At 32.4% G+C, this 13,987-nt stretch overlaps 1 protein-coding gene across 1 annotated transcript; it reads left to right on the forward strand.

The window, feature by feature from the left end:
• The first annotated feature begins 3,401 nt into the window (after window positions 1-3,401).
• Window positions 3,402-11,292, forward strand: stmnd1 (stathmin domain containing 1). Its single transcript, XM_051137595.1, has 5 exons — window positions 3,402-3,571; window positions 7,433-7,583; window positions 7,756-7,889; window positions 8,953-9,084; window positions 9,279-11,292. Exons 1-5 carry the CDS (start codon window positions 3,503-3,505, stop codon window positions 9,531-9,533), a joined length of 741 nt encoding a protein of 246 aa, XP_050993552.1. The 5' UTR covers window positions 3,402-3,502; the 3' UTR covers window positions 9,534-11,292.
• The last annotated feature ends 2,695 nt before the right edge of the window (window positions 11,293-13,987 follow it).

Here is a 13,987-nt window from a genome sequence, read left to right on the forward strand (position 1 = left end):
TCTCCCATTTGCAGGGCTGTGTTTCAGGCGGGGTCGTTCAGGGTTCGTGGGTGTTTACTGGAGGAAAGATGAGCGACACTACCATCTTCTGGCCTGACTGCGCGCTCGCGAAAAGCAGATCTGTTGTAACGGATTTATGATGTGACAGCTACTCGGGGAAGTTCAGAAGTTCACGTTGGAAATGTTCTCCGTTGTTGTTCATCTAATTCAGTCCAGTCTAAAATCAGTTCAATCTAATCAAATCGTCTAATTTAATCTAATTTGCTTTAGAATCTTTAGAATTCTTTCTTTCTTTCTTTCTTTGTAATGGTTAGGCCTACTGTCAGATTTTATTCTACATGATACAAGCTTACAGATCCTTTGTTTAGATAGTATATATATTTGGGGGCGTTTCAAGTGCATTTTATTATATTTATTATATTTATGTTTATATATATATATATATATATATACACTACCGTTCAAAAGTTTGGGGTCAGTAAGACTTGTAATAGTCTTTAAAGTAGTCTCTTATGCTCATCAAGGCTGCATTTATTTGATTAAAAATATACAAAAAAAAAAAAAAACAGTAATATTGCAAAATGTTTTTATAATATAAAATAATGTTTTTTATTTTAACATACTTTAAAATAGAATTTATTCCTGTGATGAAAAGCTGAATTTTTATCAGCTGTTACTCCAGTCTTAAGTGTCACATGATCCTTCAGAAATCATTCTAATATGCAGATTTATTATTAGAATGATCAATGTTGGATAATATCAACAGTTGTGCTGCCAAATATTTTTAATATTAATATTATTATTTTATTTTTGGATGAATAACAAGTTTAAAAAGTACAGTGTTTATTCAAAATATAAATATTTTATAACAATGTAAATTATTTATTATTAACTTTTAATAAACTTTTAATTATTAACTTAATACATCCTTGGTGAATAAAAATATTAATTTCTTAAAAAAAAAAAGAAACAATAAAAATGTACTGACCCCAAACTTTTGAACGGTAGTGTATGTATATATATATATATATATATATATATATATAGCTGCCCAATTTTATTTAGTAGGCTACTGTTTATATGTACATTAACAGTCAAAAGTTGTTTTTTTCAAGATTTCTAAATAAGTTTTTTAAAGAAGTCTCTCGTGCTCACCATACACACATTTATTTGATCCAAAGTACAGCAAAAACAGTAATATTTTGATATATTTTTACTATTTAAATGAACTGTTTTCTATTTGAATATATTATAAAATTTATTCCTGTGAATTCAGTGCTGAATTTTTAGCATCATTACTCTAGTCACATGATCCTTCAGAAATCATTCTAATATTCTGATTTGCTCAAAAAACATTTATTTTTATTATGATGTTGAAAACAGCCGAGTAGAGTTTTTTTCAGGTTCTTTGATGAATAGAAAGTTCAGAAGAACAGCATCTGAAATAGAAATCTTTTGTAACATTATAAATGTCTTTATCATCACTTTTGATCAATTTAAAGCATCCTTGCTAAATAAAAGTATTAATTTCTACAATTATTCTGTAATTTTAATTAAAAAAAACATACTGACTCCAAGGTTTTGAATGGTATAGTGTATAATGTTTCAAAAGCTTTTTATTTCAGATAAATGCTGATCTTTGGATCTTTCTGTTTATCAAAATGTACTGTTTTAAATATTTTTTAAATATTCATAATAATAATATTTTAGTTTCTTGAACAGCAAATTAGCATATTAGAATGATTTCTGAATGATCATGCAACACTGAAGACTGGAGTAATGATGCTGATGCTTTGATCACAAGAAAAAATTACATTTTAAAATAAAATATTTAAATAGAAAGCAGTTATTTTAAATACTAAAAATATTTAACAATATTGCTGCTTTTCTGTATTTTGGATCAAATAAATGCAGGCTTAGTGAGCAGAAGTTTTTAAAACTTTAAAAGGTTTTTAAAGTTTTAAAAACTTTTTAAAACTTACAGTTCAAAACTTTTTACTCGTAGTGTATATTTATATCTTCACAATTGTCCTTAGTACTGTTTATGTGTATGAACAAATGGGGTTTGTTTTGTTTTTAATCAAATTAAGATTCTCACTCAAATGCATGAAATTTTATTACATCTTTGTATGAGTGCTAGCAATTATCCACTTATGATTAGTCTACCAACAAAAGTAGTTATGAGGGAGCCAGACCTATAATTGTGCCACTTTTTTGTGGGCTGGGTATCTTTGCGATTGTAGTTGAGAAAAGGTGTCTAGGTGACATTAAATGTGTTAAAGATCTGTCAAGCCATGGCCAATTGTTTTTTTGACAGGTGTGTCATTAAAACACAGGCAGTTTCTAATAAATGTAGCCAACATGTCAACAGAGTAGACAAAAAAGGAACACCAAAATAAGCTTGATATGTTGATTTAATTTATTAAAAGCTTAAACAACAGCTAAGACTGCAGGATAAGGCTTTACAAGAGTGATTTTGATAAGGGTTCTGTGGTTACTATCTTTATGGTAACTTTACAGTGACAACTTTATAGTCCAAATCCATGTGAAGGCCTAGCAATATAATGAGAAAAATGATCTGTGTAATAGTGGAATACATGAGCAAGAATGGGTGATAAATAAGAGTCACAAATTTAACGAGGCACATAAAGAAGAAATAAAAACACTGCCTGCGTGTGAGCTGCATGTCCATTGGGATTATTATGATCCATTATGATCCAATTACTTCTAATTGGTTGCAGGATGCCTAAGGGATCCACAGAAAACTGACCATAGGGAAATTGATTAAGCTTAATATGTAAATGTAATCATATTCTTTTTCAAATCTGTGTGTTGGGAACATTTAACCACACAGAAACCATACATTTGCTACTTTTATATAAATGGATTATGACTGTTTCACATTTGCCCCAAATGAAGACTTTCGCAATTAAAATACGAAAATCCATCATGAACATTTTTTTTTTTTTAAACATTTTTTAAAACTATGAAAATCATAGTGAAACTGAAATAGTAAACTATTTAAGTACTGAATTTGTAAAAAAATAAATAAAGTAGAAATTAACAAGACAATTTTATGCCATTTTTCCCTAGGTTCAGTCATATAAATTCTGCCACTAATAAAGCTTGGTCACCAATAGTAAGAAACAGTGTTCTGTGTTCAGATATTTAAATTTGTAAAATTCTAATGAAAGAAACTAGTAGCTAATTAACTTAAAAACAATCTGTTGATGTCACTTTTGTTCTAATAATCAACTACCAGTATAAACCCGTGTTTTATTTTTGACTAGCGTAGAGCCAAGGCAACATAACAGGTTACGTGACCTCTGGAACGGGGTCAGATTTATTGTAGCAACGAATCGTAGCAACGCAGAGAGTCCATGACGACGATGGTTGCGAGATCGTGGATCATGTGTTGGAATGCGACAGTGTTTAGGAACTTTACACAGATCAAATAGTTTCGGTGCCGCATTGAAAGCTCGCACTGTCCTGAGCGTTAAACATGGGATGTGGGAGTTCCAAAATCACGGTGGTTGAACCCGTAAAACCGAGCATTCTGAACGGAAATGAGGTAAGCCGTAATCTTTTAGTAATAATAATTTCAAATATGAATAAATAAACAGAACCTTAGTGGGTCGGTAGTGATTATATGATGTTGAAACATATGAAGTAACTGATCTCTGTTGTTGCCACAGCTGTGATATTTAATAGTCTATATTAGATGAATAATTAAAACGAAATGCTTAACCCTCTGGTGCTCTTCGGTCACTTCTGACCGAAAATTTTTCTGTTTTAAAATTTTAAAAATCACAGCTTCATCGGAATGGTATGAAACTCTGTGACTTTTATGCCATTTGGAATGTCAACACAAAAAAAAATTGAGGGCATGATTCAAGCAGGCTAAGTGGTCGTAAAAAAAAATAGTCACACTTGTACTCTTCGGTCTAAAATGACCGACCATAGGAAATGAATGGGAAATCGACAAAAATACAAATATTCAGAGAATTTTTGTGTGTACAATCTACAAATCCTCCACAATGCTGAAAAAAAGTACACAGCAGTGAAGGGGTGACACTCTAAAACACACCCATTCATAAACACACCCATTCACACACACACACACACACACACACACACACACACATTATATACACACCTCTCTTCGGTCACTTTTGACCGAAACATTTTCGGTTTTGAATTTTTCAAAAAATCACAGCTTCATCAGAACGGTACCAAATTCAGTGACTTTTATGGCATTTGGAATGTGAACACACATAAAAAATGAGGGCACGATTCCAAAAAAAAAAAAAAAACAACTTGTGCTCTTTGGTCTAAAATGACCGACCACAGGAAATGAATGGGAAATCGACAAAAATACAAATATTCAGAGAATTTTTGTGTGTACAATCTACAATTCCTCCACAATGCTGAAAAAAAGTACACAGCAGTGAAGGGGTGACACTCTAAAACACACCCATTCATAAACACACCCATTCACACACACACACACACACACACACACAAACATTATATACACACCTCTCTTCGGTCACTTTTGACCGAAACATTTTCGGTTTTGAATTTTTCAAAAAATCACAGCTTCATCAGAACGGTACCAAATTCAGTGACTTTTATGGCATTTGGAATGTGAACACACATAAAAAATGAGGGCACGATTCCAAAAAAAAAAAAAAAAAAAACTTGTGCTCTTTGGTCTAAAATGACCGACCACAGGAAATGAATGGGAAATCGACAAAAATACAAATATTCAGAGAATTTTTGTGTGTACAATCTACAAATCCTCCACAATGCTGAAAAAAGTACACAGCAGTGAAGGGGTGACACTCTAAAACACACCCATTCATAAACACACCCATTCACACACACACACACACACACACACACACATTATATACACACCTCTCTTCGGTCACTTTTGACCGAAACATTTTCGGTTTTGAATTTTTCAAAAAATCACAGCTTCATCAGAACGGTACCAAATTCAGTGACTTTTATGGCATTTGGAATGTGAACACACATAAAAAATGAGGGCACGATTCCAAAAAAAAAAAAAAAAAAAAACAACTTGTGCTCTTTGGTCTAAAATGACCGACCACAGGAAATGAATGGGAAATCGACAAAAATACAAATATTCAGAGAATTTTTGTGTGTACAATCTACAAATCCTCCACAATGCTGAAAAAAAGTACACAGCAGTGAAGGGGTGACACTCTAAAACACACCCATTCATAAACACACCCATTCACACACACACACACACACACACACACACACATTATATACACACCTCTCTTCGGTCACTTTTGACCGAAACATTTTCGGTTTTGAATTTTTCAAAAAATCACAGCTTCATCAGAACGGTACCAAATTCAGTGACTTTTATGGCATTTGGAATGTGAACACACATAAAAAATGAGGGCACGATTCCAAAAAAAAAAAAAAAAACAACTTGTGCTCTTTGGTCAAAAATGACCGACCACAGGAAATGAATGGGAAAACGACAAAAATGCAAAAATTTAGAGAATTTTTCTGTCTCTTTCTCACACATCCACACACACGCACAAATGAACTGTAACACAGCAAAGTGAGAATATGTAAAATAAAAAAAATATATATAAAAAAATTACATATCCAGAGTGCAAAAGACACACACTCTCTTGCATATACAAATTCAGAGAGTATCTATGTATACAATCTACAAATCAGCTGCAATGCTGAAAAAAGTGAAGGGGTGACACTGATGTAGACACATCCACTCACACACAGACGTGCACACACACACACACACACACACACACACACCTATGAACTACGGTGTCTATAAACAGAGCAGAGTTTTGAGAATATGTAAAATCCATTCAATAACTCAGTCATAATTCAGCGAAAGCTCACAACAGTGAAGGGGTGTTACTCTAAAACATACACATTCATAAACACACACACACACACACACCTATGAACTGTGCATTTGGAAGCTCGGGCTTGTTCCATTACATTGTTTCGAGCGTTTTTTTCCTTTTTTTTTTGAAGAAGCTTTGTGTCAACAGCATAAGAAGTAAAAAAAAAAAAATAATAATAATAATAGTCACATGGCGATATGTTCCTGAAGGTCATGCATCGTTTGTTTCACAACTTGCTTACCCAGGTTTCTCTCATGTCCATGGACTGTACATTTACCCATTTTTCTCAAATATCTCAGACGAGTGACAGCTTGTCATTTTGATTTCTTGCAGCTCTTGTTCTTGTCATCAAATCTCACAACCCTTGACTGTGTGTGGAATGTTTTCTGTCTCTCTCACACATCCACACACACAAATGAACTGTAACACAGCAAATTTTGAGAATATGTAAAATATAAAAATTTTTAAAAAAAAAAATACATATCTAGAGTGCAAAAGACATAAAGTGTTAAAAAGGAATTAATTGTATTTTTTTTTTTGTACAAATTCTGAATTAAAAAATGGGTAACAAATACTTCCTTGTGTTCTCTTTCTAACACAATGTTTAGGTTTGACTGTAATCATAATACAAAAAATTAACACTTCAAATCATATTTATAACAAAAAACTATCCCAAACTGGATAAGAAATAGTCTTTGAGATTATTTAAATGTATGTTCAGCTATTCCACCTAATAAAAATGCTGAATCAATTGTCTAAAAACAACTAGGCAATTCACAAGCTGCTCTGTAGAGAACTATACAGGCATCAAGTTACACCTGTCATTACAGATGTTTTTCTCGTTTTTTACAACCAGATGGCGCTAATCTGCCTTCAAAAATTAGTGTTTGAATGGCTGAGTCTCTATTTTAACCTGAAATACTGCATTAATTAAAAAATAATAATTTAAAAAAAATAAATAAAATTTTAATTATTCTCAATGGCAAAAAAATGGATATTAATTACAGCATAAATATTAATTATTACCACAAAACCCTCTCAAAATGCAAAATAAAAAAGAAAAATATTATTAAACAAAAATGAATTTGAATGGTTTTACTGAAAAAAATTACAAGATGCGTTACAGGTGTCCGGTCACTTCTGACCGCGAAGAGCACAAGTGTGACTCCGAAACGAAGAGCACCAGAGGGTTAAACCAACCAAAGCTGGTTTGCTGGTCTTCACTCTTAAAAATAAAGGTTCCTTATTGGCATCAATAGTTCCACCAAGAACCTAGAACATCCATAGAACGTTTCAAATACAGAAAAGGTTGTTTTTGGTCAAAAAAGATTCTTTAGATTTTTCTTCAAATGGTTCATTGGAGAACAATTCACTGAAAGGTTATTTGAGGAACCAAAAATTGTTCTTCTATGGCATCACTGCAAAAAAACAAACAAAACAAAACAAGTCAACAGACCAGGCTAGTGTTTTGTATATGCAGACTTATATCTGACTTTGCTTTTATTTTCTAGACCGAAACTCTGGAGTTTGTTGTGGGTCAGGGAGGCTCTCGTGGTGACTCTGCCGTGTCCAAAATGACCGCAGACAGCGGGGTCAGTCTGGATGCAGCGGAGCCAACGGTTCTACCTGGATCTGTACCTAGAATGCTGCCACCGCTACAAGGTTAGATAGAAATTCCAAGACAACTTGATGTTATTTCACTTTAAATTAACCAGTGGCCAACTTTGAGGTTTTTCAGAGATGTAGAACAGCTGAAATGGAATAAAAATATAATACAGAATGTAGGAAATGAAGTAAATCTAATAATTATTTTGATCCATTGTGTGAAATCTAGCACAGAGTCCCGGTCTGGCCCAGCAAACTGAAGAGAGGCCCGAGTCCAGTGAGATCCTGGAGCAGCTGCTTGTTCAGGGAATCATTCCAGCTCAACCAAGACAGGGAGGAAGCGGGGAAGCGTACAACATCATGGTGAGGGCTGAAAAGTGTCAGTGTTGAAATATAAAAAGTGTTAAATAATGCTAGTGTTAAATAATATATATTATCGAAAAACAGTAAAAAAAAAAAGTACAATTTTGAAAATTTTATTGTTTAAAATAACTGATTTTAAATCTGAATTTTTTTATATTCATTACTCCAGTCACATGATCCTTCAGAAATCATTGTAATATTCAGATTTGCTGCTCAAAAACATTTATTATTATTATTATTATTATTATTACTATATTGAAAACAGCTGAGTAGATTTTTTTCAGGTTTCTTTGATGAATAGAAGTTTCAGAAGAACAGCGTTTATCTGAAACAGAAATCTTTTGAAATATTATAAATGTCTTTATCATCACTTTTTAATTTATTTCTATTAATTTCTAGAATTTAAAATACTGACTCCAAGCTTTTGAATAGTATAGTGTATAATGTTACAAAAGCTTTTTATTTCAGATAAATGTTGATCTTTGGATCTTTCTATTCATCAAAGAATCCTGAAATAAATGAACTGTTTTAAATAGTGATAATGCTAAAATATTATTTGAACTGCAAATCAGCATAATAGAATAATTTTTAAAGGATCATGTCATAATGAAGACTGGAGTAATTGATCACAGGAATAAACTACATTTTTAAATATATTAAAATAGAAAGTTATTTTAAATAGTAAAAATACTTCATAATATTACTGGTTGTACTGTATTTTGGATCAAATAAATGTAGGCTTGGTGAGAAGAAGAGATTTCTTTAAAAAACATTAAAAATCTTTCTGTTCAAAAACTTTTGACTGGTAGTATAATATGTAATATGTGTGATCATATGTTTAACCAATAATTATTCCAAAATAAATCCCTTGATACAAGACTCATTCATATTTTGTCAGGCCCTGATCACTCTTTTTAAAGTTTATTTAGTCTTTCATCCACTCAAACATTTAGCTGACTATTCTTTAAAAAAATATATAACTGAACTTTCATATTGTTTGCATATGCATGATAATTTCTGTATGATAATTTCCACTGGGACAAACATTTATAATGTCTTTTAGATGGATGATGCTGGGAAGCCAAGGAGAAGACCACCGGCTCGGCTAGAATCACTGAAAACCCGCAAAGAACAAGAAGTCACCAGCAAGGAAGACATTGAGATGAAAATGAGACAAGTGGAGGAGAGGAGAAAGGTGAAGCAGAACCACATGACATTTATCATTCATTTATTTTTAAGGCATCACTTAATTTAATCACTTAGCTAATATTCAGTATACTATATTTGATCTTGGAGTAACTTGTTTGTAGTTGAGCTGCAATTAGATTGTATTAGCAGCATTAGTATGTGACGCAGCATTATGATATATGATTAAACCATCTGTTTTAGGAAAAAGAGGAAGACCTGAAACGCAGGTTGAGGATTAAATCAGCACGGCCGCGTGTCGCTGCCCCAATGACCGCAGATGGGGAACTCGACCCCATGGAACTACTCCATTCTGAACAACTTCCTGTCCCAACCAGAACCAAACAGCTACAGACGCCAATCATTGGAGAGCCTGAGGACCAAAGACTCAATGATTCCCCAGAACTGGAAAATGACTCCACCTTCCAACAGACTGAAGACACAGCTGAAGGATTTTAGCAATGTTTCCTATTGTACATTCTTAGAGTCACACATGCACTTTACATGTTATGCACATTATTAATCTTGTTTATTTGAATGCAGGGTATGGCTCAGATCAAATTCTGACCTTGGGTTTTACATTACTATATAGAAAAAGAAATGGAAATACGTGCCTAAGTGTAAACAGGTTGATGCAGTCATTATGTAGGTAGCAAACAATAATCAGAATTCAGCATAATATATATATAATACACAGCTGAAGTCAAAAGTTTACATACACCTTGCAGAATCTGCAAAATGTTAATTATTTCACCAAAATAAGAGGGATCATACAAAATGCATGTTTTTTTTTTTATCTAGCACTGACCTGAATAAGATATTTTACATAAAAGATGTTTACATATAGTCCACAAGAGCAAATAACAGTTGAATTTATAAAATGGTCCGTTCAAAAGTTTACATATGCTTGATTCTTAATACTGTGTTGTTGAATGATCCACAGCTGTGTTTTTTGGTTTAGTGTTTGTTTATGAGTCCCTTGTTTGTCCTGAACAGTAAAACTGCCTGCTGTTCTTCAGAAAAAGTCCTTTAGGTCCCACAAATTCTTTGTTTTTTCAGCATTTTTGTGTACTTGAACCCTTTCCAACAGTGACTGTATAATTTTGAGCTTCATCTTTTCACACTGAGAACAACTGAGGGACTCATATGCAGCTATTACAGAAGGTTTTAACACTCACTAATGCTTCAGAAGGAAACAGATGTATTAAAGGGGGTGAAAATGTTTTGAATTTGAAGATCAGGGAAAATTTAACTTATTTTGTTTTGTGGGGAACATGTTAGTGTCTTCTCTAGCTTCTGAAGGGCAGTACTAAATGGTAAAGAAAACATGATATTTAGGCAAAATAAGAAAAATGTACACATTCTCATTCCGTTCCAAAAGTTTACACATGATAACATTTCGCAGATTCTCCAAGGTGTATGTAAACTTTTGACTGTATGTATGAGTAAGTTGCCAAAAAAAATTTCTTTCTGCTCATAAGTCTTGAATCTTAAGAACATTAATCTTGTACGATATTCACCATTCAAAAGTTTGGGGTCAGTAAAATTTTAATTTTTTTACTTACCAAAGCTGCATTTATTTGATCAAAATACAGTAAAAATAGAAATACAGTCAAGTATTATTACAATAAAATTCTTAACATATTTAAAAATGTAATGTATTCCAGTGATGACAAAGCTGTATTTTCAGCAGCCATTAATCTTAAGTGTCACTTGATTCTTCAGAAATCATTCTCAAATGCAAGTAACATTTCCTATTATTATCCATGTTGAGGACAGATGTGACTGATCAGAATTTAAGAATTTAATTAAAATAGAAATCTTTTGAAATATCATTGAAATATGATCAATATATTGCATACTTTCTGAATGAATGTATTAAATTCTTACTTACCCCAAACTTTTTATGTACAGTTTATCATATAAACTGTTTTATATGCAATCAGTTATTAGAATATCAGTGAGATATTTCAATATATTCTTTTAAACATTCAGCTGCAATTGTGTACCTTCCACTGAAGGGCTGTCCACAAGGTGGCGCTACCTAACTTATGTAGTTAAACAAGCAATCGTTTTCTGTCTTGAAAATAGTGGAAATCTGAGATGGCTTTTCTTGCATGTTAGTATATCTCTTTGTAATTATGATGGTGTCACTATCCTAAGTAACTAGGCTTCTTACAATTAGCTAATTATATAAAACTAGATACCTTTAAAAACGTGTTGTCATCTGTTGAGTGAGCATGTGTGTGTGTATGTGTGTGTTTGTGTGTGTGTGTGTGTGTGTGTGTGTGTGTGTGTGTTTTTTTTGCACTCGTGTGTGTGTGTGCTGTTACAGCTGCCAGTGATTTGTCTGCCCGCGCTGACATTCCGACAGGTCCCACCTGTTACATTTGAAAATGCCCCTTCTATCAAAGCAGTAACGCCTCACCATTCAAACAGGCTCTTGTCAGACAGGCTTTTATGATGCTGTATGAAAATTAGCGTCACAGACTCAAACACTGAAATATGTGCGCCACACAACTAGATTTCATCTTACTTCATCCAAATAAAGGAAAGCATACGGTTATAGAGTTTTCAACCCTAACCTTTTATGACTTGTATGTGTGGCTTTGAAAGCCCTTCAGCTGTTCGCTAGAACCAATGACCTCGAAGGCCGTAAATGTGTGTTTGTGTGAGTGAGTGACTGTGTTTGACAGGTGGATTGTGTTGAGGGCTCTCCAAAATCTCTCTGTAGTCTCTCGATCTTTTTGTTTGCCCTACAAAACCAGCGCTGGGTCTATTATAAACTTTTCCGTCAGTGTAAGCCCTACTTGAAAAGGAGAAACGAACAAGACAGGTTATATCCTTTGGCTTTATAAAATATTCTGGTGGAATATTCAAGTGAAGCTTAAACAACAGTACTTTTGGCATAATGTTAGCACAAAAAAAGAAAAAGTTTAATGGCAGTTAAAATGGAAGTGAATCCATACATGTTAATGCTCCAGTAGTAGAGAAATAAACAATATGTGTGTTAACCAGGGTTATTATAGGACTATACTATACTACAAGTAATTATATAACTATTTATATTACTTAAAATAAATGTTAACTGAAATAAAATACGATATAAAAAACGTTCTTATTTTATTTCAGCTAGTTTCCAATGCCACATTTTCTATTTTCCATTTAGTTTTAACTTGATGTAGTAAAAAAACTAAACTAAAACGGAAATAAATATTATTAAAAACTATATAGACATATTTGAAAAGAACAAAAACTAATAAAAATGACAAAAAATACAATGAAATTGCTAAAAAAAAAAAAAGTAATTACATTAACATGAAAGCAGAAAATTCTAAATCAAAATATTAACAAAAACTATTAAACTGTTAAAATGATTTTAGTGTGAAAAACGTGTTAAACTTTTCTTTTTAAAGTTATATCCAACTAAAAATGACAACTGTAATAAATTACAGTTAAAGGTTTTAACATAAGAATGAATTTACACTACCAGTCAAAAGTTTTTGAACAGTAAGATTTTTAATGTTTTTTTTAATACTTGCTGTTCTGCTCAGCAAGGCTGCGTTTATTTGATCCAAAGTACAGCAAAAACAGTAACATTTTGAAATATTTTTACTATTTAAAATAACTGTTTTTTATTTGAATATATTTTAAAACGTAATTTATCATTGTGATTTCAAAGCATCATTACTCCAGTCACATGATCCTTCAGAAATCATTCTAATATTCAGATTTGCTGCTCAAAAAATATTTATTATTATTATTATGTTGAAAACAGCTGAGTAGAATTTTTTCAGGTTTCTTTGATGCATAGAAAGTTCAGAAGAACAGCGTTTATACATTATATTAACATATAACATTTAATAACATATAAAAAAAAATTATACTGACTCCAAGCTTTTGAATGATATAGTGTATAATGTTACAAAAACTTTTTATTTCAGATAATTGCTGATCTTTGGTATTGATAATAATAATAATAAATGTTTCTTGAACAAGAAATCAGCATATTAGAATGATTTCTGAAGGATCATGTGACAATGAAAACTTGAAAATTTAGCTTTGATCACAGAATAAATTACATTTTAAAATATATTCAAAGAGAAAACAGTTATTTTAAATAGTAAAAATATTTTTTAAAAAAATACTGTTTACTGCTAAATAAATGCAAGCTTGGTGAGCAGAAGAGACTTTAAAAAAAAACATAAATCTTACTGTTCAAAAACTTTTGACTGGTAGTGTAAGTGCTTTTTTTTTTTAAATTACGAGCTTCACATTTCTGCTTCTAAAATCCTTTAAAAAAAAAAGAGCACTTTTATTTTCATTGTAAATAACCTTTGCTTTTTGCTTTTTTTTTTTTTTTTTTTTTTTTAAGAAAAAAAGGCAAAATGATTTTGGTAGTAATCAACATTATCTCACAAATGCTCTCAACTGAGCTTTGTCAAATGAACCCAGAATATTCCTTTCAGTGGAAAGTATGAAATTAATTGCCAATCAAGTTCTGCAGTGGGTGCCCATAAAGCTATACAAGAAAAAAGATCAACTCACTGTCTTGTAGGTAAACATAGACAGCTCCTGAAAGAAGATAGGCCTCCTTTTGTAACTGTGCTGAAACTCGACGCCATCTCCCTCCCTGTGCCTCCGCTCGCAGCTTAATGAGCGTGTGGCCTGGCATGAATAAATTAGTTGACTCATGGGCACTCTTGATTGAGTTCCTGCCTGACATTTTTTTATATAAAGCCTCAATTATCCATCCACGGGCGTCAGGATCTCCACATGGCTTGGCGGGTCACACCACACAGGCTAGTTCTCGGATTGCAAGCTTCCACAAAAACTCCATCACCCGAGTGCTTTGGAAGTTGTATGGTCTAAATGAGAAGGCTGTTTAATAATTTACCTGGTGACATATCACG

The sequence above is a fragment of the Labeo rohita genome, chromosome 19 (genome assembly GCF_022985175.1).
Source record: "Labeo rohita strain BAU-BD-2019 chromosome 19, IGBB_LRoh.1.0, whole genome shotgun sequence".
NCBI classification, from domain to species: Eukaryota; Metazoa; Chordata; class Actinopteri; order Cypriniformes; family Cyprinidae; genus Labeo; species Labeo rohita.

Bases quoted from the DNA above. Each gene is read 5' to 3' on its own strand.
- stmnd1 (XM_051137595.1), top strand. From the start codon at position 3,503: ATGGGATGTGGGAGTTCCAAAATCACGGTGGTTGAACCCGTAAAACCG. The intron at 3,572-7,432 runs GTAAGCCGTAAT...TTTATTTTCTAG, and splicing joins GCATTCTGAACGGAAATGAG to ACCGAAACTCTGGAGTTTGT. The intron at 7,890-8,952 runs GTGAGGGCTGAA...AATGTCTTTTAG, and splicing joins GGGAAGCGTACAACATCATG to ATGGATGATGCTGGGAAGCC.